Here is a 27,052-nt window from a genome sequence, read left to right on the forward strand (position 1 = left end):
AATCAAGATGGTAGAGTTGAGGGAACCTAAGCTCACCTCCTCTCAGGAGCACCCCAGAATCACAACAATCTTCAGAAGAACCATCATTTAAAAAGACCGAAACCTACCAGAAAATATCGTCTACAGCTAAAGACATAAGTAAGGAACCACATGAGACTGGCAAGAGAGGCAGACCCATGATATAATCAAATCTCATACCCACAAGGTGGGCCACCCACAAACTAGAGAATAATTGTATTACAGAGGTTCTCCCACAGGAAGAGAGCTCTGAGCCCCTCATCAGGGCCCCCAGACTGGGAGTCCAGCGCTGGGAAGACAAACCCCCAGAGCATTCAGCTTTGAAGACCAGTGAGGCTTGACTGCAGAAGCTTCACAGGGTTAGGGGGAAATAGAGACTTCATTCTTAAAGGGCATGCACAAAATCTCACGTGTACCAGGACCAACAGAGAAAGCAGTAATTTGATAAGTGCCAAGGCTAGGCCTACCTGCTGGTCTTGGCCGGTTTCTTAGGGAGGCAGGGGCAGCTCTGCCCCGCCCTGGGGACATAAACAGTGATGGCAGAAATACAAGGGAGTGTTCATCTATGTGAATTCACTGGAGGCAGACATCTTGCTTGGATCATTAGACTTGGCCCCACCCAACAGCCTGTAGGCTCTAGTGATAGAATGCCTCAGGCCGAACAACACAGCCCCTCTGGTCAGCAGACAGGCTCCTCAAGACTTCCTGAGCCCACAGCCACCTCTAGACATGCCCCTAGTCATGGTCCTGCCCACCATGGAACCAAGACCCAGCTCTACCCCTGAGGGGTAGGTACCATTGCCCCTCTTGCCTAGAAGCCTGCACAAGCCTCTCGGTTCAATCACTCAGTTGTGTCCGAATCTTTGCGACCCCATGAACCACGGCATGCCAGGCCTCCCTGTCCATCACCAACTCCCACAGTTTACTCAAACTCATGTCCATTGAGTCGGTGATGCCATCCAACTATCTCATCTTCTGTCGTCCCCTTCTGCCCTCAATCTTTCACAGCATCAGAGTCTTTTCCAATGAATCAGTTCTCTGTATCAAGTGGCCAAAGTACTGGAGTTTCAGCTTCAGCATCAGTCCTTCCAATGAATACTCAGGACTGATCTCCTTTAGGATGGACTGGTTGGATCTCCTTGCAGTCCAAGGGACTCTTGAGATTCTTCTCCAACACCACAGTTCAAAAGCATCAGTTCTTCAGCACCCAGCTTTCTTTATAGTCCAACACTCACATCCATACATAACTACCAGAGAAACCATAGCATTGATTACACAGAACTTCGTTGGTAAAGTATGTCTCTGCTTTTTAATATGCTGTCTAGGTTGGTCATAACTTTTCTTCCAAGGAGCAAGCGTCTTTTAATTTCATGGCTGCAGTCACCATTGGCAGTGATTTTGGAGCCCAAAATAATCAAGTCTGTCACTGTTTCTACTGTTTCCCATGAAGTGATGGGACCAGGTGCCATGATCTTAGTTTTATGAATGTTGAGCTTTAAGCCAACTTTTTCACTCTCTCTCACTTTCATCAAGAGGCTCTTTAGTTCTTCTTCACTTTCTGCCATAAGTGTGATGTCATCTACATATCTGAGGTTACTGATATTTCTCCCAGCAATCTTGATTCCAGCTTGTGCTTCCTCCAGCCCAGCATTTCTCATGATGTACTCTGCATACAAGTTAAATAAGCACAAGCCTCTAGACCAGCCTTAACTACCAGGAGACAGATACCAGAAGTAAGAAAACTAAAGTCCCAAAGCCTGCAGGCTGAGTCCGCACATGCAGGCCAGACACTTTCCTGGAACCAGCTGGCCCCTAGCCTTTGGGTGACGGGAGGCGAGGACACTGGGGCCACACAGGAGGGCCAGGAGGGACAGTCACTTCTCCAAGGTAGAGAAACATAAAAATGACTCCACTGTTAGAGGGTGTGCACAGACTCTCATATACTCGGGACCCAGTGCAGAAGCAGTGGTTTGAAAGGAGCCTGGGTCAGACCTACATGGAGATCTTGGGAGAGTTTCCTGGAGAGGAAGGAGGCAACTGGAGCTCACCCTAGGGACTTAGACCCTGGCAGGAGCCATTCTAGGGGGTTCATTTCTACCTCATGGACACTGATGCTGGCACATGCCCATGGGGAATCTTCCCTCAGTTCATAAGACTCAGGACCCAGCCCTGCCCCTACCCACCAGCCTACCGTCACCAATACTAGTGGGCAGGCACCCAGCCCTGCCCACCAGTGAGCCTGCTCTAGCCTTGAAACCAGCCTCAGAGGCCAGAGGGCTAATCCTAACCCCAGGACAACTGAACCCCCATGGTCTATGAACCCAGCCCACCTACAAACGGTCCAGCACGAGCCCTGGGATGGGTGGGCCTCGGCCTCGCCCACCGGCAGGCCCACCCAAGCTACAGAACATGAGAGGGGTGTCAGGAACCAGTGCTATCCAATATCAGCTCTGGGACTCCACGGGCCCTGCAAGTGGGCCTCAGGATGTGCTTATGTCTATGAAAAGGTTAGCACTAGCCCCAAGTTCACCCACCAGTGGGCAAGAACCAACCCTGGGATTTCTTGGAACCTGACCCAGCCCACTGCACTGGTGAGTGAGTATTAGTCCTCTGAGCTTCTGCACCCAGCCACCTCATGACCTGGTCTCAACAACCAATCGTCAGCAGCCTCCACACAAAGCAGGGCCCGGCCACCAGCTGGACCAGGGACTGACCAAGCCTACCAGACTGCTCACAGTAGTCAGCCTGCCATAACAGAAGGACCCTAGCAGCCCACATCGAGTTACCCCTAGAGCATTTACCTCTTGTGACAAGAGGGGAGAAGACTGCTGGGACTCATAGCTGTGTCTCCTACAAGAAGCTACTGCTGGGAAATATAAGCAACCTACCAAATACACAGAAATAAAACATCTAGTCAGGCAAAATAAAGTGACAGAGGAACATGTTCCAAATGAAGGAACAAGATAAAACTCCAGAAAAAGAAGTGGAGATAGGCAATCTACCTGGAAAGAATTCAGGATGAATAAGTTTTAAAGATGATCAAAGAACTTGGTAAAGAATGGAATTCTTTAGTGCAGAACTATAAGTATTTAACAGCAGAGTTAGAAAATACAGATAACAACCAAAGATGAATATAATAACTGAAATGAAAAATACACTAGAAGAAATCAACAGTAGACTAAATAATACAGAGGAATGGATCAGCAACCTGGAAGACAGGGTATTGGAAATCACTGATGCTAAACAGAAAGTTGGACTATAAAGAAAGCTGAGCGTGGAAGAATTGATGCTTTTGAACTGTGGTGCTGGAGAAGACTCTTGAGAGTCCTGTGGACTGCAAGGAGATCCAACCAGTCCATCCGAAATGAGATCAGTCCTGGGTGTTCATTGGAAGGACTGATGCTGAAGCTGAAACTCCAATACTTTGGCCACTTGATGCAAATAAGACCCTGATGCTGGGAAAGATTGAGGGCGGGAGAAGGGGACGACAGAGGATGAGATGGTTGGATGGCATCACCGACTCAATGGACATGAGTTTGAGTAAACTGCGGGAGTTTGTGATGGACAGGGAGGCCTGGCGTGCTGCAGTCCATGGGGTCGCAAAGAGTCGGACACGACTGAGCCACTGAACTGAACTGAACTGAACTGAAGCCCCTTTGCCCAGGCGGAATCCACCTCTCGCCCCGCCCCTTCTTGCCCCGCCCACCCTTCTCGCCCCGCCCAGCTTCCCGCCTTGTCCCCTATCGCCCCGCCCCCTATCGTCTCGCCCCGCCTTCAGCGAAGCGCAGCGGGCCGTGCGTCACTTCCGGCCATTTAAAGGCGGGCCCCGCCCCCGGCGCGCCGGCTCGCGCTTGCACCCCGCCCCCGGTCGCGGCCCCCTCATCACGGCCCCGGGCTTGGGGAGGGGAGGGGAGGGGCGGAGGCCTCAGGTGGGTGGGCGCCGCGCACCTGTAGCTGCCGGGAGCCGGCGACCCCTCGTCCCGCCCTTGGCGGGCGGCGACGGCCGCGGCCGCCCCGGGTTCGGCCCGGCAGGTGGCGGAGCGCGGGGACGCGATGGCGGCGGCCGAGCCCGCGAGCTGCGCGCCGCCCGGGGCCGGCAGTAGCCGGCACGAAAAGAGCCTGGGGCTGCTCACCGCCAAGTTCGTGTCTCTGCTGCAGGAGGCCAAGGACGGCGTGCTGGACCTCAAGGCGGTGAGCGCGGGCCGCGGTCTCAGGAGGAGGAAGGGCGGGCCGCGGGGTGAGGGGCGCGGGGCGTGAGCAGGGGCCGCGCCGCCGACAAAGAGCCGCGGCGCCCGCGTGGCGTTCACCTCAGCGCGCGGGGCCTGGGCCGGGCGCCCTGGGGGTCTCCGCTGGTGCGGACTGGCGGCTATTGTAGGCGATTCCTGTGAGGGCGTCCGTAGGTTGTTGAAAACGCAAGCAGGCAAAACCCGAGTTTGCCACCTCTTCTGGATGAAACAAACAAAACGTGAACTCTTCAGTCCTCCTCTTAAAATAAAAATAGTAAATAAAAGCACCTCTCCCTCTTACACTTCTTGTCACAATCCTGGTGACCAAGAGGGATGTTTGATTTGTGAGTTAATTTGGTATCTGAAGCAAGCAAGCAAAACCGGTGTTTGCCACCTCTTCTGGATGAAACAAAAAAGTCAACTCTTCAGTACTCCTCTTAAAATAATAATAGCAAATAAAAACTCCTCTTTTACACTTTTCACAATCCTGATGACTAAGCAAGCAAACAAAACCCAAGTTTGCCACCTCTTCTGGATGAAACAAAAACGAAGTTTGAACTCTTCAGTCCTCCTCTTAATAATAGTAAATAAAAACACCTCTTGCTCTTACACTTCTTTTCATAACCCTGATTACTAAGGCATGTTTGATTTGCGACTTAATTTGGTATCTGATACACATGTATAAAAGTGAGACTTGCCATCACACGTTTTATAACTTTCACCAAAAGAGGTGGAAGTGCCGCGTAAACTCTCTGGGTTTCCTGAGACCTTGTGCTTGGTCTGTTACTACAGTTTCAGAATTTTCAAACAACAACATGCATCAAAAGCTGTTCTGTTAAACAAAGTGACTTAACCGTTCCAGGCCGGATTTGGAAGGATTCCACAGCTCTGAGGAGCAAGAGAATGTGATCATTTGTATTAAAATTCAGCCAGCACACCCAGTTTAAGAACTAAAGCTTTAAGAACAAATGAAAATTTAACGAGTCAGTAAGCATCGCAGGCCTTTCCTAGGCATTACCCCTCAATCTGGTCTGACACGGGGGATTGGTCCTAGCCCCTAAGGGAGTGCTGGGACAACCCTACCTCCCTTGAAGGCTGCAGTTATCAAGGCTGTGCTGAAAGTAGGCTGCAGCGTCTGAGCAGAGAGGGTCTTCTAGTTTTCCCTTACCTGAAACTCAAAAAAAGAGGCCAACTTGATGGCCCCTGCTAGGAGCCCTCCTCTCAGGTTACCCCAGGAGGTGAGGTGTGTCTTGGAATGTCCTCTCCATCTCTTGGGTATAATAGGTGTTCAGTAAGTGATTGTTGAGTTATTTGAATTGTTCTACTTTTATACAAACAAGGCGTGATGCACAAATTTTGCATTTTTGAAAGTGATTTCTAGTCTTTTTTTCTGGAAATGTTATTCCTAGAATTTTCCTACACCTTTTGTAAATTCTAGTCCTTTTTTTCCCTGTCCCCTGCCCCCAGCTCTTTCCTCCATACCTCTCTTCCTCCCTAAAAGTGGTTTACAGCATATATAATAGTTATGAACTAAATTGGATTCTGCTTAAAGAATGTCACAGTAAGTTATGAAGTCATCAGTGAAAGCCAGGGATGTTACACAACACAGCTTGCAAACTGCTATTCAGAATCTAGAAATTCACTTGTATCCTGTGACTTCAGTACAGAATCAGGAAAATTTGGGGTTTTCCAGATGAAACTGAGCTCTAAGGGCTGACTCTGAGGGCTTCTACAACTTGCCTTGGAATAGGATGGAAGTTTGCCCTTACTTTTCCCTCAATTCTTTTGTGTTCTTCCTGTTTCATCTGTGGTCAGATTTTGCTGTCCAGAAATGAAAAAGGCAGTGAGCGGGAAGTGGAGTTTTAATATTTCATAACAACTTTGTTTCATTCATCCTGAAACTTTCCTAAAAGTTCAAAGGTTTCTGCAGTAACAGTAGGTCTCATTATATTAATGACTTTTTACTTGTAGAGAGCAGTTTGAAAAAACAGTATTCTTTTTTACATATATATGAATATGTTTGTAAATTTCATTTATTTGCATTTGCTTATATATGTGTAAAATCTTATATTATAAAAATCTTATACTGAAATCTTTCCAATGATGTTTCTTACTGTGCACCATTGTAAAAGATCATAATGACTTTTGATGATACATGTTGAAGATGAATTAACTCTGATAAGTTTCTCTAATTTGAAATTAATTATAAAATCATTTTCTCTTATATTCTTACTTGGGAGTAGTGTATTTCTTACATTCTTACTTGGGGGTGGTTTATTTCAACCTTATACACTTGATATTTTTTAAGAGCAATTAATGAAAGATTTCTGTGAGTATCATGAATATAAAAAATATTATTTTTTACTTGGATGTGTATTTAACCATCACATCCAAGTGTCTTGAGTTCAGTTCAGTTCAGTCACTCAATCGTGTCCGACTCTTTGTGACCCCATGAATCCCAGCCCGCCAGGCCTCCCTGTCCATCACCAACTCCCGGAGTTCACTCAGACTCACGTGCATCGAGTCAGTGATGCCATCCAGCCATCTCATCCTCTGCCGTCCCCTTCTCCTCCTGCCCCCAATCCCTCCCAGCATCAGAGTCTTTTCCAATGAGTCAACTCTTCGCATAAGGTGGCCAAAGTACTGGAGTTTCAGCTTTAGCATCATTCCTTCCAAAGAAATCCTAGGGCTGATCTCCTTTATAATGGACTGGTTGGCTCTCCTTGCAGTCCAAGGGACTCTCAAGAGTCTTCTCCAACACCACAGTTCAAAGGCATCAATTCTTCAGCACTCAGCTTTCTTCACAGTCCAACTCTCACATCCATACATGACCACAGGAAAACCCATAGCCTTAGATATCCATAAAATATCCACACCACGTAGATGCTATTTTTTCCCTAACTTAGGACATATACTACTGAAGAATAACATAATGCTGTATCTTAGTGATAACTTTCTTCTTAGTAATTTAACTAATTGAACTAATTGAGGACATAGCTTAACAAAGCACACACATTCTAATAAAGCTATTCTAGTATAATTTAACCATAAGGAAGGAATGGAAACACTTTTGAAGTAGTTTAAGATGTTTTTATTCAATATGTTCCTCCTACACCCCCACCATATAGCCTCATTTACAACAGTGGGAGTGGGGTAGTTACTGTTTATTCCAGTGAGATGACAAGTTATGTCATGGTCCTCTCCATTTATGTGGTTTGTCAATTTATGCTGTTAGTAGTTGGCATTTATTGCAAGCTTAGTACATGCCAGGCATTTTACATATGCTAACTAATGTTATGCTCCTAACTTTAGAAATTTGGCTGCTGCTGCTGCAAAGTTGTTTCAGTCGTGTCCGACTCTGTGCAGCTCCATAGATGGCAGCCCACCAGGCTCCACCGTCCCTGGGATTCTCCAGGCAAGAACACTGGAGTGCGTTGCCATTTCCTTCTCCAGTGTGTAAAAGTGAAGTCGCTCAGTCGTGTCCGACCTCTAGCGACCCCATGGACTGCAGCCTACCAGGCTCCTCCGTCCATGGGATTTTCTAGGCAAGAGTACTGGAGTGGGTTGCCATTGCCTTCTCCGAGAACTCTGGGCTAATCATCCCCAATTCACAGATGAGAAAGCTGGTAGGTTAAGTAACTTGCCTAATGTCACACAGTAGAAAGTGACAGCTGTGACTTGAAACTAGACAATTTTTTCTTATTTTCTGGGCTATACTGCCTTTCAGTACTCTTAAAAAAGTTAATTTCTTATTTAAGTTTTTCATCTCTGTAAGGGCATGGAATCTTTCTTGAAAGAAAAATCAGATCAGATCAGTCGCTCAGTTGTGACCAACTCTTTGTGACCCCATGAATCACAGCACGCCAGGCCTCCCTGTACATCACCAACTCCCGGAGTTCACTCAGACTCACGTGCATCGCCATCCAGCTGTCTCATCCTCTGTCGTCCCCTTCTCCTCCTGCCCCCAATCCCTCCCAGCATCAGAATCTTTTCCAATGAGTCAGCTCTTCGCATGAGGTGGCCAAAGTACTGGAGTTTCAGCTTTAGCATCATTCCTTCCAAAGAAATCCCAGGGCTGATCTCCTTCAGAATGGACTGGTTGGATCTCCTTGCAGTCCAAGGGACTCTCAAGAGTCTTCTCCAACACCACATTTCAAAAGCATCAATTCTTCGGTGCTCAGCCTTCTTCACAGTCCAACTCTCACATCCATACATGACCATAGGAAAAACCATAGTCTTGACTAGATGAACCTTTGTTGGCAAAGTAATGTCTCTGCTTTTGAATATGCTATCTAGGTTGGTCATAACTTTCCTTCCAAGGAGTAAGCGTCTTTTAATTTCATGGCTGCAGTCACCATCTGCAGTGATTTTGGAGCCCAAAAAAATAAAGTCTGGCACTGTTTCCACTGTTTCCCTATCTATTTCCCATGAAGTGATGGGACCGGATGCCATGATCTTCTTTTTCTGAATGTTGAGCTGTAAGCCAACTTTTTCACTCTCCACTTTCACTTTCATCAAGAGACTTTTGAGTTCCTCTTCACTTTCTGTCATAAGGGTGGTGTCATCTGCATATCTGAGGTTATTGATATTTCTCCCGGCAATCTTGATTCCAGCTTGTGTTTCTTCCAGTCCAGCGTTTCTCATGATGTACTCTGCATAGAAGTTAAATAAACAGGGTGACAGTGTACAGCTTTGATGAACTCCTTTTCCTGTTTGGAACCAGTCTGTTGTTCCATGTCCAGTTCTAACTGTTGCTTCCTGACCTGCATACAGATTTCTCAAGAGATAGATCAGGTGGTCTGGTATTCCCATCTCTTTCAGAATTTTCCACAGTTTATTGTGATCCACACAGTCAAAGGCTTTGGCATAGTCAATAAAGCAGAAATAGATGTTTTTCTGGAACTCTCTGGCTTTTTCCATGATCCAGCAGATGTTGGCAATTTGATCTCTGGTTCCTCTGCCTTTTCTAAAACCAGCTTGAACATCAGGAGTTCACGGTTCACATATTGCTGAAGCCTGGCTTGGAGAATTTTGAGCATTACTTTACTATACTTCAACTCATGATAGAAGAGAAAGTATTAATCTCCTGCATTGAAAATGAGGATATTGGTGGCAAATTCCATAATACTTCATAAATTAAACTAGTCCTATTTTTCTTTTTTTTTTTTTTAATTATTATTTTTTTGTTTTTTTTGTTTTTTAATTTTATTTTATTTTTAAACTTTACATAACTGTATTAGTTTTGCCAAATATCAAAATGAATCCGCCACAGGTATACATGTGTTCCCCATCCTGAACCCTCCTCCCTCCTCCCTCCCCATTCCATCCCTCTGGGTCGTCCCAGTGCACCAGCCCCTAGCATCCAGTATCATGCATCGAACCTGGACTGGCAACTCATTTCATACATGATATTTTACATGTTTCAATGCCATTCTCCCTAAACGAGTCCTATTTTTCTAACTAAGAATTTAAGTAAGTTAGAATAGTTATGACTGTTGTGGTTAGTTATATGTTGTTGTAAAAATTCCTATTATAACTAGGTTTTCATATTTGCTATTTTGATGCTATATTCAACTTTTTAAAGTATGCTCGATTGCTTATCTTTTTTATTGTAATTGTTCAAGTTATCAATTGCGTGAATGATACCTGGATTCATATGATAAAATATTTATGATATTTCTTATCTCACAGGTCCTTGACTCACACCCATTTATGATTAGCTGATTAATACACATCCTGCAAGAAATACATAATTTAATCTAAGGCCTTAGTTTGTGACATTGAGCAAAGACGTGATGTTACAGAATAAAGCAAGGATTATCCTAGGGAGAGAGATTTAGGTGGAACAGCCAGAACTTTAGTATGTGCTTAAATCTTCACAGGACAATTTCACTTGTGAGTGTATACCTGAAATAATTGAAAACAGTGTCTTGAACATATACCTGTATACTATGTTCATACAGCATAATTCACAATAGCGAAAAAGTGGACACAACCCATCCACAAATGAATTAGATAAGCAAAATGTGATATTATATATGTATAATGGAAGGTTATGCGACCTTAAAAAGGAAGGAATTTCTGACACATGCAGAGATGAACCTTTAATACCTTCAGTTCAGTTCAGTCGCTCAGTCGTGTCTGACTCTTTGTGACCCCATGAATCACAGCACGCCAGGCCTCCCTGTCCATCACCAACTTCCAGAGTTCACGCAAACTCATGTCCATTGAGGCAGTGATGCCATCCAGCCATTTCATCCTTTGTCACCCTCTTCTCCTCCAGCCCCCAGTACCTCCCAGCATCAGAGTCTTTTCCAGTGAGTCAACTCTTCGCATGAGGTGGCCAAAATACTGAAGTTTCAGCTTCAGCATCAGTCCTTCCAAAGAACACCCAGGACTGATCTCCTTTAGGATGGGCTGGTTGGATCTCCTTGTAGTCCAGTGGCCTAGCAAGAGTATTCTCCAACACCACAGTTCAAAAGCATCAATTCATCAGCACTCAGCTTTCTTCACAGTTCAACTCTCACATCCATACATGACCACTGGAAAAACCATAGCCTTGACCAGACGGACCTTTGTTGGCAAAGTAATGTCTCTGCTTTTTAAAAAATATGCTATCTAGGTTGGTCATAACTTTCTTTTAATACCTTAGATAGTCACAAAAAGACAAATGCTGTATGATTCCACTTATATGAAGTGATTGGAGTAGTCAAGTTCATAGAGACAGAAACCAGAGTTGTTGTTGCTAGGGGAGGGGAGAATGGGAAGTTGTTGCTTCGTGGGTGTTTTAGGGCTCAGTTGTGCTCCCTCAAAATCTCTATGTAAGTCTTCACCCCAGGTACATTAGAATGTGATTGTATTTGGAGACAGGGCCTTCAAAGAGATGATTCTGTTAAAATGAGGCCATTAGAGTGAGTGAAGCCAATCTGACTGGTGTCCCTGTGAGAAGCAGTCTGGACCCGCGGGCACCAGGGATGACCAGACACAGGGAAGCTCGGTTGAGGACACGGCGAGGTACAATATCTGCAAGCCAAGGAGAGAGACGTCAGAAGAAATCAAGCCTGCCCACGCCTTGATCTTGGACTTCAAGCCTCCGGGACTGCGACAAAATTCTGTGGTATTTTTATTATGCAGCCCTAGCAAACTAGTACTGTGGGTGTAGAGTTTCAGTTGTGCAATGTGAGAAGAACTCTGGAGAACTGGTTGCACAGCAGTGTGAAGGTACTTAAAACTACTAAACTGTACACTTGAAAAAGGGTTAAGATGCTAATTTTCAGTTCAGTTCAGTTCATTTGCTCAGTCGTATCCGACTCTGTGACCCCATGAATTGCAGCAGGCCAGGCCTCCCTGTCCATCACCAACTCCTGGAGTTTACTCAAACTCATGTCCGTCAAGTTGGTGATGCCATCCAGCCATTTCATCCTCTGTCATCCCCTTCTCCTCCTGCCCCCAATCCCTCCCAGCATCAGAGTCTTTTCCAATGAGTCAACTCTTAGCATGAGGTGGCCAAAGTACTGGAGTTTCAGCTTTAGGATCAGTCCTTCCAATGAACACCCAGGACTGAAGTCCTTTAGGATGGACTGGTTGGACCTCCGTGCAGTCCAAGGGACTCTCAAGAGTCTTCTCCAACACCACATTTCAAAAGCATCAATTCTTTGGCACTCAGCTTTCTTCCCAGTCCAACTCTAACATCCATACATGACCACGGGAAAAACCATAGCCTTGACTAGATGAACCTTTGTTGGCAAAGTAATGTCTCTACTTTTGAATATGCTATCTAGGTTGGTCATAACTTTCCTTCCAAGGAGTAAGCGTCTTTTAATTTCATGGCTGCAGTCACCATCTGCAGTGATTTTGGAGCCCAAAAAAATAAAGTCTGGCACTGTTTCCACTGTTTCCCCATCTATTTCCCATGAAGTGATGGGACCGGATGCCATGATCTTCTTTTTCTGAATGTTGAGCTGTAAGCCATCTTTTTCACTCTCCACTTTCACTTTCATCAAGAGGCTTTTGAGTTCCTCTTCACTTTCTGCCATAAGGGTGGTGTCATCTGCATATCTGAGGTTATTGATATTTCTCCCGGCAATCTTGATTCCAGCTTGTGTTTCTTCCAGTCAGCGTTTCTCATGATGTACTCTGCATAGAAGTTAAATAAACAGGGTGACAGTATACAGCCTTGATGAACTCCTTTTCCTATTTGGAACCAGTCTGTTGTTCCATGTCCAGTTCTAACTGTTGCTTCCTGACCTGCATACAGATTTCTCAAGAGATAGATCAGGTGGTCTGGTATTCCCATCTCTTTCAGAATTTTCCACAGTTTATTGTGATCCACACAGTCAAAGGCTTTGGCATAGTCAATAAAGCAGAAATAGATGTTTTTCTGAAACTCTTGCTTTTTCCATGATCCAGCGGATATTGGCAATTTGATCTCTGGTTCCTCTGCCTTTTCTAAAACCAGCTTGAACATCAGGAAGTTCACGGTTCACGTATTGCTGAAGCCTGGCTTGGAGAATTTTGAGCATTACTTGACTAGCGTGTGAGATGAGTGCAGTTGTGCGGTAGTTTGAGCATTCTTTGGCATTGTCATCAGCTTCCAACAAATAGAATGGATGTGATCAAATTTGACTTAGATGAAAAGGCATTCCCAGCAGGGTAGCAAGTGCCAGAGGCTAGAGAAAGAGATGGTACATTTAAGAAGCTATAAATCAAATGACTATTGAATTTAGAGAATGTGCTTGTCATTTAGGTATGATTATAGGCCTGAACTAAGGTAGTTCAGTTAAATTCAGTTGCTCAGTCGTGTCCGACTCTTTGCGACCCCCTGAACCTCAGCACGCCAGGCCTCCCTGTCCATCACCAACTCCTGGAATTTGTCCAAACTCATGTCCATTGAGTCGGTGATGCCATCCAACCATCTCATCGTCTGTTATCCCCTTCTCCCCATGCCTTCAGTCTTTCCCAACATCAGGGTCTTTTCAAATGAGTCAGCTCTAGAGGCAGTGGAAATATAAAGAAGTGAAGAAATATTTAGTTGTAGAAGGGACAGAACTTGGATACTGAGTCTAGGCAAAGGATTGCCGAGTAATGGCGTGGTCATCTGAGTGGATGGTGGGCATTTTCACTTAGACGTTACAAAAAGAGAAAAGGAATTTGAAGGAAAGGGAAGTTCAGTTCTAGATATGTGTGAGATGCCTGCAGGCCATCCTTGAGTGGATATTTAGCAGCCTGTGGTATTTATGAATCTGGAGCCCAAGAAGAGACCAGGGTTACCAGTTTGATTTGGAAATGATTGGTTCATGAGGTTTAGAGTGGACAGAGGACTAAGTGGAATTCTGCGAAACACAGCCCAGGAGCAGTAGAGAAAAAGGAGACTTGGAAACAGCCCGAGACCGAGTAGGAAATAAACCTGTGAACTGGTGGCAGCAAGGCCAGGGAACAGTGTTTGAGGAAAGAGGGAACCAGAGTCAAGTGCTTCGAAGGATACAAGACTTTGTAGTATCCGTTGGATTTAGCAACAGATGTCCAGGAAACATTTTTGGCATTTAGACATTTTGAATGATTTCTGCTGCTGATAATCTAAACAATGACTAGATCAAAGGATATTAAAAATGCAAAAAACTTTGATGGCTGTTGCCAAACTGCTTTACAAAAAAAATGATACTTAGTCTACTAGAAGCATAAAATCATGACCAGGAACCCTCACCACATCAGGAACAGCCTACTGGCTAAAAGGTCAGCCCACCAGGCTCCTCTGTCCCTGGGGATTCTCCAGGCAAGAATACTGGAGTGGGTTGCCATGCCCTCCTCCAGGGGACCTTCCCGACCCAGGGATGGAACACAGGTCTCCTGCACTGCAGGCACATTCTTTACCGTCTGAGCCACCAGGGAAGCCTACACCCTGACTTTATTTACCATGTTCAGTGGCCTTGGGCAAGTTACTGAGTTAACTTTCTGCGTTTACAAAGTTGGTGACAATGGTGGTGGTTATACGAACGGCTAAAGGGAGTTCTACGTTTAAAACACTGAAAGTACCCGGCGCATATAAGTGCTGTTTCCAAGTAGATAACTGGGTATTCTGATGTTGTCATATTCTGGAGATTTGAAAGGTGATGAATAATAATATCTCTTTTTTATTAGTCAGCTTTATAAAGGTGTGATTTGTTCAGTTCAGTCACTCCGTCCTGTCTGACTCTTTGCTCCCATTCTAAGTGTACGATACAGTGAGTCTGACAAAGGCTTGTTCCTGTAACCACCACCACAGCCAGGTGTAGAGCATGGCCATCACCCCAAACAGCTCCCTTTTGCCTTCTCCCAGCCACCCCCCGACCTCCACATCCCACTGAGGACCATCGCTCCGTTTTCTTTTCCATGGATTAAAACTCAGAGCTTCATGGGAGTGTGCCCATACAGAATGCGCTCCAGCTTGAGCTGCTTTCCCTCAGCAGGACGTTTTGGAGACTCACGCCTTTTGTTACCTATATTAGTAGTTCATTTCTTTCTGTCCCTGATTGGTATTTCGTTTTGTGGCTATACTTCACTTTGCTTACCCATTCACCTGCTGCTCCCAAATTTGGGCTTTTATTCAGGTACAAGTCTTTGTGTAGAGCTGTATTTTCATTGTTTCAATTTGCATTTCTTTATTCTTTTGTTGACTCTTTAAAAGTTTGAAAACTTTTTTAAGGCTGTTAATTTTGGGGTGTGAAATATGTCTTTTGTCTGTTTTAATTTGTGGTTTTAATGCTTTCTTATATGTGAGTTTTAATTATTGAAATACTCAAATCTTTATCTTTTCATTTTAATTTCTTCTGTAGATTTGACATTTAGAAGTTTTTGGTGAAGGAAATTTTTGATATTTTGATGCATATATGTGTGTGTGTGTGTGTGTGTGTGTGTGTGTGAGAGAGAGACAGATCCCCAGTTATTTGGGGGTGGGGGTTAATCAGTCTGCGGAATAGGCTGCCGGTCACAGTTACGAAGGAAACTGACATGGAAATGGAGTGTAACTCAGCCATCGGGCACATGCACTGTAATCCCTTTGAGATTTTTAGGTTCATTTTAAAATCCGACTAGTGTATCCTTGAATGTGATAAGTCCAGGTATTCTGAAACCATTGTTTATCCTTTAGATAATAAGATTTTTGTCCATAGCAGGAGTTTTCTGATTAGCTAAGGGTTTATGTCTATTAATAACATTTCTTACAGAAGAACATTTAACCATTTTGGTTTGAAAAATTTCCAAAATCCATTACTTGTCTGCAGTTTAAAGCTGAAAAGACTGCACTTGGTTTTAGTGTAACTCAGATTAGTCATGATGAATATTATTCTTTGTATCCTTTAGGTGATAACCTAAGGATTATCACCTTAGGTTTTGAGGTGATAACCCCAAAGCTTTTCTAAGTGTGGTGGCTTATTGCTGTGTCCAGTGGCCTCAGCGTCGTCTGCTTTGTGAGTTTTTATCCTTCCTATAATCTCTGCCACATCCTTTGATGGTTGTTGTGGTTCCTCACCAGTGTCCTAGATGGTACTTCCAGTTTTCTTGTGCACATTGACATTAAATAGCCCCACCATTAGGAATCATAGAAAAGGAATAAATAGGATCCAAATGAGCAAACTCTTTTTGAGTAGTAAAATATAGTTTTTTGCATCTATTTTTGCTTCTACAGAAGCCCTTTCTTCTACTTCATTGTGCTTGACTGTGTTCTGAAGTGTTAAAGTTGCAGGTAAATAAAGATGGTCTTTACATTCCATGATACATTTTTCAAAGGTGAGTGTTTTCTTACTATAAGTGAGAAACTGAATCAATAATAGTCATAATGACTAACACGATGTAATACTTGTGCAAGGCACTCTGCTCAGTGTTTTGGATATACTCATTTAATCTCAACATCTTAACTGCTATCTCACAGCCTAGCCCATGGCCCTGACTTCTTTGCCACTTCTGTGGTTCCTAACTTCTAACCGTTAGTTCAGTCACTCAGTCATGTCCGACTCTGCAACCCCATGGACTGCAGCACGCCAGACCTCCCTGTCCATCACCGACTCCCGGAGCTTACTCAAACTCATGTCCATCAAGTTGGTGATGCCATCCAACCATCTCATCCTCTGTCCTCCCCTCTCCTCCCGCCTTCAATCTTTCCCAGCATCAGGGTCTTTTCAGATGAGTCAGCTCTTCGCGTCAGGTGGCCAAGGTATTGGAGTTTCAGCTTGGGCATCAGTTCTTCCAATGAATATTCAGGACTGATCTCCTTTAGGATGGACTGGTTGGATCTCCTTGCAGTCCAAGGGGCTCTCAAGAGTCTTCTCCAACACCACAGTTCAAAAGCATCAATTCTTTGGCGCTCAGCTTTCTTTATAGTCCAGCTGTCACATCCATACATGACTAACCATCAGGGTTATAAAAAATGTGCAGATGGAGAGCCGGGTGGTAGAATAGCAGATGCTGCCTAGTTTGGTTCCTGGTTTAACAACATAACATACATGAGAATTTCAAAGCATGCAGCTGGGGACTCGGGCGAGCAGTCTCTAGAAATGAGTCTTAGCAGGCTTTCCCTACTTAAATAGATACTTTATCAACTGTCTTCTTTTTCCTTTTGAGAACTCTTTGGTGACTTGCGTAAAACAGTACAATTAAGCTTATTTTGAAAAGCTTATGCAGAGTCTGTTCAAACATTTTAAGAATTAGGACAAAGTTAAAGCTTGTGCACTTGAAAATATCATATGCTACAGTAGCAGTTAGTTTGGGGTAGTGAATGCACCACAGAGTTTTAAGTAGAGATTCCTTCAGGAAAAGGTCACTGATTGAAAACACTTGCATGCTTGGTGCTGGTTCTGGAGGGAGCGGTTTGTATCCTTAAAGTAAGTAAGTTATTTTGTGGTGTTTAATTTCCTTATTGATTTAACAGCTACAGATGCCTTGAAAGCAGAAAAGCAGCCTCCTCCAGGAACTCTGTCCTTTTTGCCCCCACCTTCAGTAATCTCTCTTTTTTCAGTCTCTTATAACATTTCACTTTCCAGAACTGTTGCATTTTTTCAGCCTCATTCTAGAAGGTGGTAGCCATGGTCTCAAAGTCTTGAATATGTTTACAATTTTTTTTACTGGTCATAATTTTTAAATAAACAAATAAATACATGGAAATGAAGATCTTTTGGCTTTTTCAGACCATTTTTATACTCTCAATGAAACCATCAGTGGTACTTGAATTGCTATTCAGTGCATCTGTATAGCTTGGGAACTTTTGACTGTCCACCACATGTGTTTAAAGTCTTTTAAAATGATAGCCCATTTGAAAATATTTTGCCATGATTTTGTTTCATAAATGTATAATTAATGCCAAATTTCATCTGACTGTTCATTAGCCTTCTGAATCTGTTTCCTAAAAAAACAGGGAGAATGATACCTACTTTACAAAGCAGTTGTGAGCATTAAATTAGATAATATCTGTGAAACATCCTATTACACAATTACCCCATTACTGGCTTATAAATGGTTCTTAACTGTGGGTTGAAATCAAACATTTTACATCTCAATTATCTTTAACAGTGTTTGAAATGAGTAATCTTATCATGAGATAAAGCAAAATAACATTATCGAATGTTGAAAATGAATTTGCTCAGGTTTTTAAAGAATTCTCATTAAAATATTTTATAAGCCATCTTGACGCATCACTTGAGGTCCTCCTACCTTATTTTCAGGATCCCATCACTTGTGCATGTTTGTGTGCATGTGTGTGTAGCTAATTGATGTTTTGTAGTGTTTCTGTTGCACAGTTTTGCTTTTTGGATCTGGACCTCCTCGCTGTAGTGTTAGTCTCGGAAGCACAGTAGCTAAGACATTGAGTGCATGTGTGTCAACAGTTGTGGTCCTGGAGGAGTGAAGTTTCTGCTTTGCAGATGGAGAACCTGAAAGACAGGACGTTTCCGTAGTTACTGTGTTTATGTCAGCCCTTTTGAACACAGCGTCAGGCTCCATGGGGATAACATCCTTGAGCAAATGAGCTGCAACTAATCCTAACCCAAATAAAGCTAGCAGCCATCTCTCCAACCCGAGTTAGCAGGGGTCTTACTGGAGTTATCTGCTAAAGTGAGGGGGCGGGGCCAGAACGTCCCTGAAGCCCTGTTAGCACTTACTCGTGATCTCTGTCAGCTCTCTGGGTTGTTTGACTTGTCCACCTTTTAAAAGCATCACAAGCTCTTATTTTGTTCCAACTATGGATATCACTTTGTTCACTGGTGGTGAGATTTTTAGAAAAAGATCTCATATTTGGAGGGGAAATCTGTGTCAAAGGGTTCTGTCTGTCTGTCTGTTCTGAAAACTCAAGCATCTAGTAGATGCTTCCTTTATGGCTTACGCTCCCCTTACGGTCAGGTGTTACAATAGTAAATGTAAACTTTCAAAGTAAATTTGATGCGTTTGACACATGGGCGTTTATTCAGTGCTACAGGGCAGCATGGGATGAAGCCGCCCCTGTTTTGTTCTCTGCCTGCCCCTCGTCAACATCTCGGCATTCTGCAGGGCCTCGGGGACATGCCCAGTAATGCCAGTGGCTCACTTGAAATTCAGGACCACTGAGCCCAACGGGGCCTTAGTGGGGCCCAGCATTGCTGCTCCAAGGCTTGCTTACCTTGGGCTCTCCTAGACAAGGATCACACTTTCTCCTCTCTCAGCCACTTCTCTCCTCTCTCTGCTGGAGGAAAAGCACCCAGAAGGAGGTGCCTAACCTCTCACCTTATCTTCCGTCCTACAACCTCTCATCGTATCTACTATCGTATAACCATATCTATTGCCGTATAACCGCTCACCATATCTACCGTCGTGTAACGGCTCACCGTATCTACTGTAGTGTAACCTCTCAACATGTCACTGTCATGTAACTTCTCACTGTATGTACTATCGTGTGACCTCTCACCGTGTCTACCGCCATGTGACCTCTCACCCTATCTACTGTCGTGTAATCACGTCATCTACTGTCGTGTAACCTCTCACCGTATCTACCGTCGTGTAATCTCTCACCTCATTTACTGTCGTGTAACCTCTCACAGTGTCTACTGTCGTGTAACCTCTCACCGCGTCTACCTCCCTGTAACCTCTCACCATGTTTACCGTCATGCACACGCGCGCTCCTGCAGAGCTCCGGTTGGTAGCGTGCCCTCTTACTGTCTAGGGCTGATCGCCCCGCTCGTCTGGTCACGTCCCCCCACTGCCCACCTTCCACTGTCCCTCTTACTGTCTAGGGCTGATCGCCCCGCTCGTCTGGTCACATCCCCCACTGCCCACCTTCCACTGTCTCTTTGGTGGCTGTCCCTTCTCTCTCCTGCATCACGAATTATCCCTCTCCCCCCTTGACCAGCTCATTCCTCTCAGCATCCTCACGTGTGGAAATCATTCCCTCTTTAACAGGAAAGAGAGATGAAGGAAAGTGGAAACTCCCTGGGGAGGCCCCATAGTTTCCTGCAGCTGCTGCCCCCTTCTGTTCCTCTTCCCAATAAATGTCCTCAGAAGAGCTGTCCACTCCAACTTTCCTTTACTCTGTCTTAATCTCTCCAAGAAGGCTTTGCTGCTGTCAAAACTGGCTGCAAGGTCACCACGATGTCTCCATAGTCAAATCCAGGGATGCAGGCTCCGTGAACTGGCTCGCCCTGCCAGCAGCCCTTAACACACTTGCTGTTTCTTGGCTCTTGGCTTTCAAGACCCCACTCTCCCTGCTTTTCTTACTTCAGTGGCAGCCTGCTCCTCATTCCCTGGATCTTTTAACACTGCCAAACCCAAGGGTTGGTCCTCAGATGTCTTCCGTGTCTATGCTCACCTCCTAGGCGAATCCAGCGGGTGCCAGGCTGTGTCCCAAAATGTCTTACTCACTGATGACTCCTGATACTGTACCTGCACTGGGACTTCTCCGTTAACCCACACACTTCTCTTATCCAGTGGTCTTGATTTCTCCCCTGGGGTGTCAAAACGGCCAGAGCAGAGTTCCTGATTTCCAGGGCCCCAAACCTGCCCCTCCTGCAGCCTTCCTGTCTCCAGCTGCGCGCGTCAAAAAGGGAAGAGTCTGTTGATTGCTTTCTCAGTATCACCTGCTTACCGTACCTTCAAAACAGATCCTGGATGTCACCATTTCTCAGTCTCCACGGCCATCTCTTGAACGGATTGTCACCGCTGCCTTCTCACTGGTTTCCTTACTTCCACCAGAGAACCTATTAAAATGTTGAGTCAAGTTCCCGTGTGCTCAGAGCTTTCCAGTGGCTTTGTTTCAGCGGGGGGAAAAGCCAGTCTTCACAGTGGCTGCACGAAGACCCGGTGACATGGCCCCTGCCGCCTTTTCTTCCTTGTCATCTCTGTCTCCCTCTCCCTGTCTCTCCCCTCCCTCCTCCTCTCTCCTTGCCCCGCCTCCTGCCCTCCCCCCACTATGCCACCTGTCCTCCCCCGCACCTCTTCCAGGTGTTCCTGGGGTCACTGTCTTCAGTTCAGACTCACTTTATCAGGGAGCCCTTCTCTGAAAAGTCTGTCAAATACAGTAGCGGCCTACATGCGCTCCTCCTGAGAACACTCACATTGATACACTGCTCACTGCCTCCCTCTTGAGGCAGGGGTGTTCTATCACCACTGTACCCTCAAGACCCAGAACAAGCCTGCACCCCGTGGGAACTGAAGAAATGAACGAAGGTGGTGGTGGTTCGTGGTTTATGAATACAAAGGTCTTGGATTACTTAATAAAATTAAGAATTTAATGCAACTTTTTAAAACCCTACATAAAGAATATGATAGGTCCATGCCAACTCTTACCCTTGATCCCTTGTTTCAACCTGTATTTGATGATGAGGCTGTTACCAACATTTAAGTATAAATTACCTAGAGGACAGTATAATTTAAGTATAAATTACCTAAGATTATCCTGCATAGCCCCCACAATTCAGCATATGTTATCCCATTTTATGAAAAGGAAATGAGGTTTAAAAAGCCTGAAGCCAGTTGAAGACAGGAAGTGGCAGGGCTGGGTTGCATCTGGAGCTGGTGTGTCCAGCTCCAGAACCAGACTTCAGCTGATGCAGCTGCTAAGATAAAAGCCTCCTGGAGATCCTCTTTAAGTTTGGTCATTTGTATGTTTATATGCTTTAATAGATTTTTAAGAAATGATACTTCGTTTTGGGAATCAGGTATTCAATTTTGTAATTGTTCAGTCAGTCGTGTCCGACTCCTTGCAACCCCACGGACTGCAGCCCGCCAGGCTTCCTTGTCCATTACCAACTCCCAGAGTTGTAATTGTTAAGCAGTGATAAATAATAATGGAGAAGGAAATGGCAACCTACTCTAGTCTTCTTGCCTGGGAAATCCCATGGACAGGAGCCTGGCAGAGTACAGTCCACGGGGTCACAAAGAGTTGGACACGACTTAGTGCCTGAACAACAACAAATAAACTGTAAATGAGATACTTTTTACAAATTTTGAACTAAACTTGAGATCTCATGGCTCTTTGCCTAGTGATCTAGAATAGCTCTGTGACCTGGTTCATACCTGGTGAGCTGTTGCTTTGGTGTATGAGTCCGTAGCTATGGATGACGCAGAACTGAGAGTGCTCTGGCTACTTCTCAAGAGGGAAATGAGACATGAATTCACAACTTAAGATTCTTATAGTTAGCTTTGCGGCAGACGATTACTCTTGAGAAAGACAGCCTCACACTCAGAACAGAAACTCTGCTGGTAGATGAGACAGGGAGGGAACCGCCGAGTACAGTGAAGAGGGTATGGGTGAAACTGTGGTGAGTCCTCTTCGTTTTCTTGTCTTCCAGAAGAGATGAGCCAAGTAGTCAGAGCTGGGGATTCAAACAGCCTCAGGCCCTGCTTCCTTCTTTCTCTTCCACATCCAGTCACCCTTCTGGTCCGCTCTCTGAGGCACGAAATCCCTGCTGAAGACCTCAGAGGTTGGCAGCAGGCACTTGGTGTTTCTGGTGATACAACCACCAGATCTCACTTAGAGGTTCCAGATGCCTGCGGAGTGAGCTGTTGTTGGTCACACTTGCTCCCTGTGGAAGGAAACAAAAATGCTTCCCTGGTTTTTGTAGGAGGAACTTTATATATATAGAATGAAGCAGCTAGTGACGCCCTAGGGTAGCCAGTAACTAATCTGAGACTAAATCGTGTAGATAATGTACTGAATATTGTCAGTAAGGACATACATGTATTTTTTTGTTACTACCATGAATCTTAAATGTGACTCCACGTTCAAAATAGTCTTGACTAATCTAGTCTGAAAAAAGAGCTTTCAGGTAACCTCTTCTCTGAGGTTCTATTTATACTGTTGGGGAACAAATGTCAGAAATGTGAGTGAGAACCAATGAGAGGAACTATAACAGCATTCCTCAATTCATTCATGACATGGTAGGTAGCATGAAGTATTTTTGTTGGTCTTACCTAATGTAAGTGAAACTACCAAGCTTTTGTATTTGCTAGTACCACAACCTTGTGCAATAGGTTTTTATTTCTTGTCAGTTTTATGCTTTGTTTTGGGATGGCATGATTCATTCCTCTGTTTTCATTGAATTTAGAAAATGCAGATTGTGCATTTCAAGGTATTATACAATGTGTGTATAATTTAGAATTTTCTACTAAGTATCTTGACTTCATTGTTTAAAAATCTCTTGAGATATAATTTAAAAAAAAAAGTAACTAAGGCTGTCTTTAAACAAGACTGTTCTTGAACAGAGAAATAAGATAAGAAGTGACAAGGGCAGACAATTAGCAGCGCCTCTAAAGGATTAGCCCATAACGTGATATGAAGTATTCTCATTGTGTTCTTTTATTTTTGTGGGCTTTGTGTCATGACCTTTTCATTTTTTTTCCTCCATTCCAACATCTGCTGGCTTTTAAATGAAATCATTTCTTTGGTATTTTCAGTGTTTGATGGTTGCTTTGCACATACCCTGCTATTGTTCCCAAGCAACTGACCGGGTCAAATTTAAGACTGGGCTCTCATGCTGTGACCTTAATAACCAAAGCCTTTTTGGCCTTAAAATATGAATTGTAATTTATTTCTTTGTTCACCTCCCCGCCTTTTTAAACAGGCTGCAGATACTTTGGCTGTGAGGCAGAAAAGAAGAATTTATGATATCACCAATGTCTTGGAAGGAATTGACTTAATTGAAAAAAAGTCAAAAAACAGTATACAATGGAAGTAAGTTACAAATCGCTCTAGTCTACCTTTTTCTTCTCAATGCTCTGTGAACGCTGACCTTTCTGCTATGTATGTCTCCTGAGTCCTCTGTCCCAGCCATCTACACTGGTCACACAACCCCTCGCATGTCCCCGCCACACCTCTGGGCTTCTGTGTCCCTCCTATGTGACACAGGATGGCCCCTGGCTCACTCCGCTGTTTAATTTACACTCTCACAGTTCAAGTCTTCTCCCTCCAGCTGCTCACTTGGTACACACTGCATCCTGCTCTGTATCATTAATCCTTCTTTGCCTGGGTGTTCTATGTACTCACCTAATATAAACTCCTTGAAAACAGGAACTAAGTCTCATACATACAAGAATATGTACTTTGTAAATAATGATTAGTTGAAATGCATGTTGTCATTTGTTAACTGTTGTATGTTTGACTGTGACAAACATGTTCTTTTCCACAAATTTGCCCCCCTTATCCTTTGCTTTTCAGTTTATTTTAGCCAAAAATCCCAACAAAAGACTAAAAGATGGTAATCTGTTTTACCCGCATCCGAGTCCACGTAATGAGACTACCAGTGTGACCATTCAACTCCGGCATTCTTTGGTGCCTCAGTCACCAGTTGACCTTCTAGAGACAAAGAGCACGCTAGGACAGACTGAGAATTTTGTAATTTGGGTGTTTGTTTAGACAATGGTATGGTGTTTAAGTTTTCTCAAGATTTTAATGGTTAATGATTTTAGAAGAGTGTAAAGATTTTTGTTTTAAATATATTTGGTGAGTTTTACAGTTTTTACTATAAAAATTAAGTGATGTTAACCTGGGTCTAATACTGGGGATATTAATTTTCATATGTTTTTAAGAGGTGTAGGTGCTGGCTGTAATACTAAAGAAGTCATAGATAGATTAAGATATCTCAGAGCTGAAATTGAAGATCTAGAACTGAAGGAAAGAGAACTTGATCAGCAGAAGTTGTGGCTACAGCAAAGCATCAAAAATGTGATGGACGACTCCATTAATAATAGATATCCTTTTGAATAGAAATCCTTTTAAATCTTTAAATACATAGATATAATACGTATTTATATATTCTTTCAGTCTGAACATCAGTTACTTTATTCTAGTGTTTTTAGAGACTTCAGTTTTGCAAGTGATTATAACATTTTAATTTTATAACATTCTTCTAATAATTTATATGAATATTTTAAAATAGTTACTTTTTCAAGTCATATAGTACATCTATTAGCAAACAGATGCGTCTGTTGCAGATTCCCCTATATGTGGTCTACCCATTGACAGGATACACTACGCTAGCTAACGTGTGCTTACAGGGAGTCTGCGAATGTGGAAGTCGTTGTTAAACCATTGTTCTGAACCTAAATCATTCAGTGTTTCAGTTTTTTAAAAAATTAATTTTGGTTTGAAAATGAAATATCACAGGCCTGCAATCAGTCCAGGATACATTCTGCCTAATATTAACCCAAAGATAGTACTTTAGTAGAGGGTAGGGTTCCAAGGCTGGTTGGTATATCTACCATATTTGGGGAAAAGCATTAGTGATACACTCCATGTGTTCCTTATGACCACTGTGTTCTTTCAGATATGTGACTGTTGATTTGTGACTTACCCATACTCATATGGAACATTTTAACTACATTTATCTTGTACCACCTCTCATGAACTTTTGAGTGTGTATATAATTTTTCACTGTGTCTTGTCTTTTGTGAACAAGTCCATGATGTCATTTGTTATTTCCTTTCTAGAATCAGAACTCCTTAACAGTTTGATAATAATGGGGGTCTTCAGCTGTGCCTTGTGGAGCCCCGAGATTCCACAAAGCATTGAACTAGTTGATCACGCACTTTGCTGCACTGCTTGCCAAGATCGTGGGCACGCCTAGTTTCCCAAACCATGACCCAAGAAGAGTCTCGATGCAGCGACTTCTGTAGTTGACTCTTCACTCCCACCGACAGCATCCTTCCCCCATCAGTGTCCTTCCCCCAGAAGCTCCTGTCTCCATGGAATGGGTTTCCTTCCCTCTCCCTAGAGTCCTCAGATGACACAGAAATACAGAGTGGCTTCTTCTTAGAGCAAAGGATGGATACTTCTCTTACTGATCTTTGATTGCCTTTTCAGACAAAAGACTTGTGTTCTTTCTGATCTGACCGTATGTGACAGTCCCTTCATGCATTTGGTCACTTTGGCCTTCAGATTTATTATCTTAATTTATATATCCAGGCCTTGATATAAATGTTGTTCCTTAACTCTCTGACAGTACATTTTCCTATGTAACTCATGAAGACATCTGTAATTGTTTTAATGGTAAGTACTGTTAGTAAATTTTTTCTTATGTTCTTCCTTTGATCAACTTATTTAGTGTAATGTGATTTAAAATTCCCCATGCAGTCACCTCAAGTCATTATTTTCTGTATTTGTGGACATTTTTTGGTCTCCCTCTATAGTGCTATGTGTTGATAGGCTGCTTTCATTTCTGTTCTCATGACAACTGCTTTTCCCAGGTTTCACTTCATTTCCTGCCTTGGTAGGTATAAACTCTGTGTGGGAGAGGCAGCTAAGACAGAGAAGGATTAAATAACAGTCTCAGAGTCAGAGAATCACAGAGTCAATGACTAAACTTGAACTAGAACATGGTTCTCATTGGTACTGTTTATAAAAATATATGTAGCAGATGTGCCGGAGAAGGCAATGGCACCCCACTCCAGTGTTCTTGCCTGGAGAATCCCAGGGATGGGGGAGCCTGGTGGGCTGCCGTTTATGGGGTCGCACAGAGTCGGACACAATTGAGTGTCTTCACTTTCACTTTTCACTTTCATGCATTGGAGAAGGCAATGGCAACCCACTCCAGTACTCTTGCCTGGAAAATCCCATGGATGGAGGAGCCTGGTGCGCTGCAGTCCATGGGGTCTTGAAGAGTCGGACGCGACTGAGCGACTTCACTTTCACTTTTTACTTTCATGCATTGGAGAAGGAAATGGCAACCCGCTCCAGGGTTCTTGCCTGGAGAGTCCCAGGGACGGGGGAGCCTGGTGGGCTGCCATCACCAGGGTCATGGGCTCACACAGAGTCGGACACGACTGAAGCGACTTAGCAGCAGCAGATGTGCTGGTAAAAAATGCACAAAAAATGCTCAAAGAAAGCATGAGGACACAGTAAGGTTTATCCATTTGTAATCTGGAAAATTATTCCTCACCTTATTCCATCCCTGGCTTCCATGTTTTCCCCTTAAGATGATATGCTCAGTTGCTCAGTCGTGTCCAGCTCTTTGCAGCCTGTGGACTGTAGCCTGCCAGGCTCCTCTGTCCATGGAAATTTTCAGGCAAGAATACTGGAGTGGGTTGCCACTTACTATTCCAGAGGATCTTCCTGACCCAGGCATCGAACCTGCAACTCTTGCGTCAGCAGGCAGGATCTTGGCCACTATGAATAACTAAAATGGGGGTGGGGGCTGAATTCCCATAATATATATAACACAAGTAAAATATGCATGGGCTATTAAAAGGACAGTCTTGTATCATGCACATACCAAAAAACAAAATCTTCCAAACGCTTTGCCAAGTAGAATCTGACTCTAAGACTACGCTGGTTTTATATGTGGCCTTACTGCTCTATTTTGTCACCGTATTTCCCAAGC

At 43.9% G+C, this 27,052-nt stretch overlaps 1 protein-coding gene across 2 annotated transcripts in view; it reads left to right on the top strand.

Moving 5' to 3' along the window:
• Window positions 1-3,901: 3,901 nt before the first annotated feature.
• The window catches only part of E2F5 (E2F transcription factor 5), a 28,063-nt gene continuing 4,912 nt past the window's right edge, over window positions 3,902-27,052 (top strand). Inside the window, exons 1-4 of one of the 2 annotated variants that reach the window (XM_006077411.4) lie at window positions 3,902-4,209; window positions 23,300-23,409; window positions 24,264-24,425; window positions 25,679-25,722. In XM_006077411.4, coding sequence (XP_006077473.1) covers window positions 4,072-4,209; window positions 23,300-23,409; window positions 24,264-24,425; window positions 25,679-25,722 — 454 coding nt within the window. In that variant the 5' untranslated portion in view covers window positions 3,902-4,071. The remainder of the gene's footprint in view (window positions 4,210-23,299; window positions 23,410-24,263; window positions 24,426-25,678; window positions 25,723-27,052) is intronic. The other variant, XM_006077410.4, reaches the window with a different exon arrangement.

Source organism: Bubalus bubalis, chromosome 15 (genome assembly GCF_019923935.1).
Source record: "Bubalus bubalis isolate 160015118507 breed Murrah chromosome 15, NDDB_SH_1, whole genome shotgun sequence".
Lineage (NCBI taxonomy): Eukaryota > Metazoa > Chordata > Mammalia > Artiodactyla > Bovidae > Bubalus > Bubalus bubalis.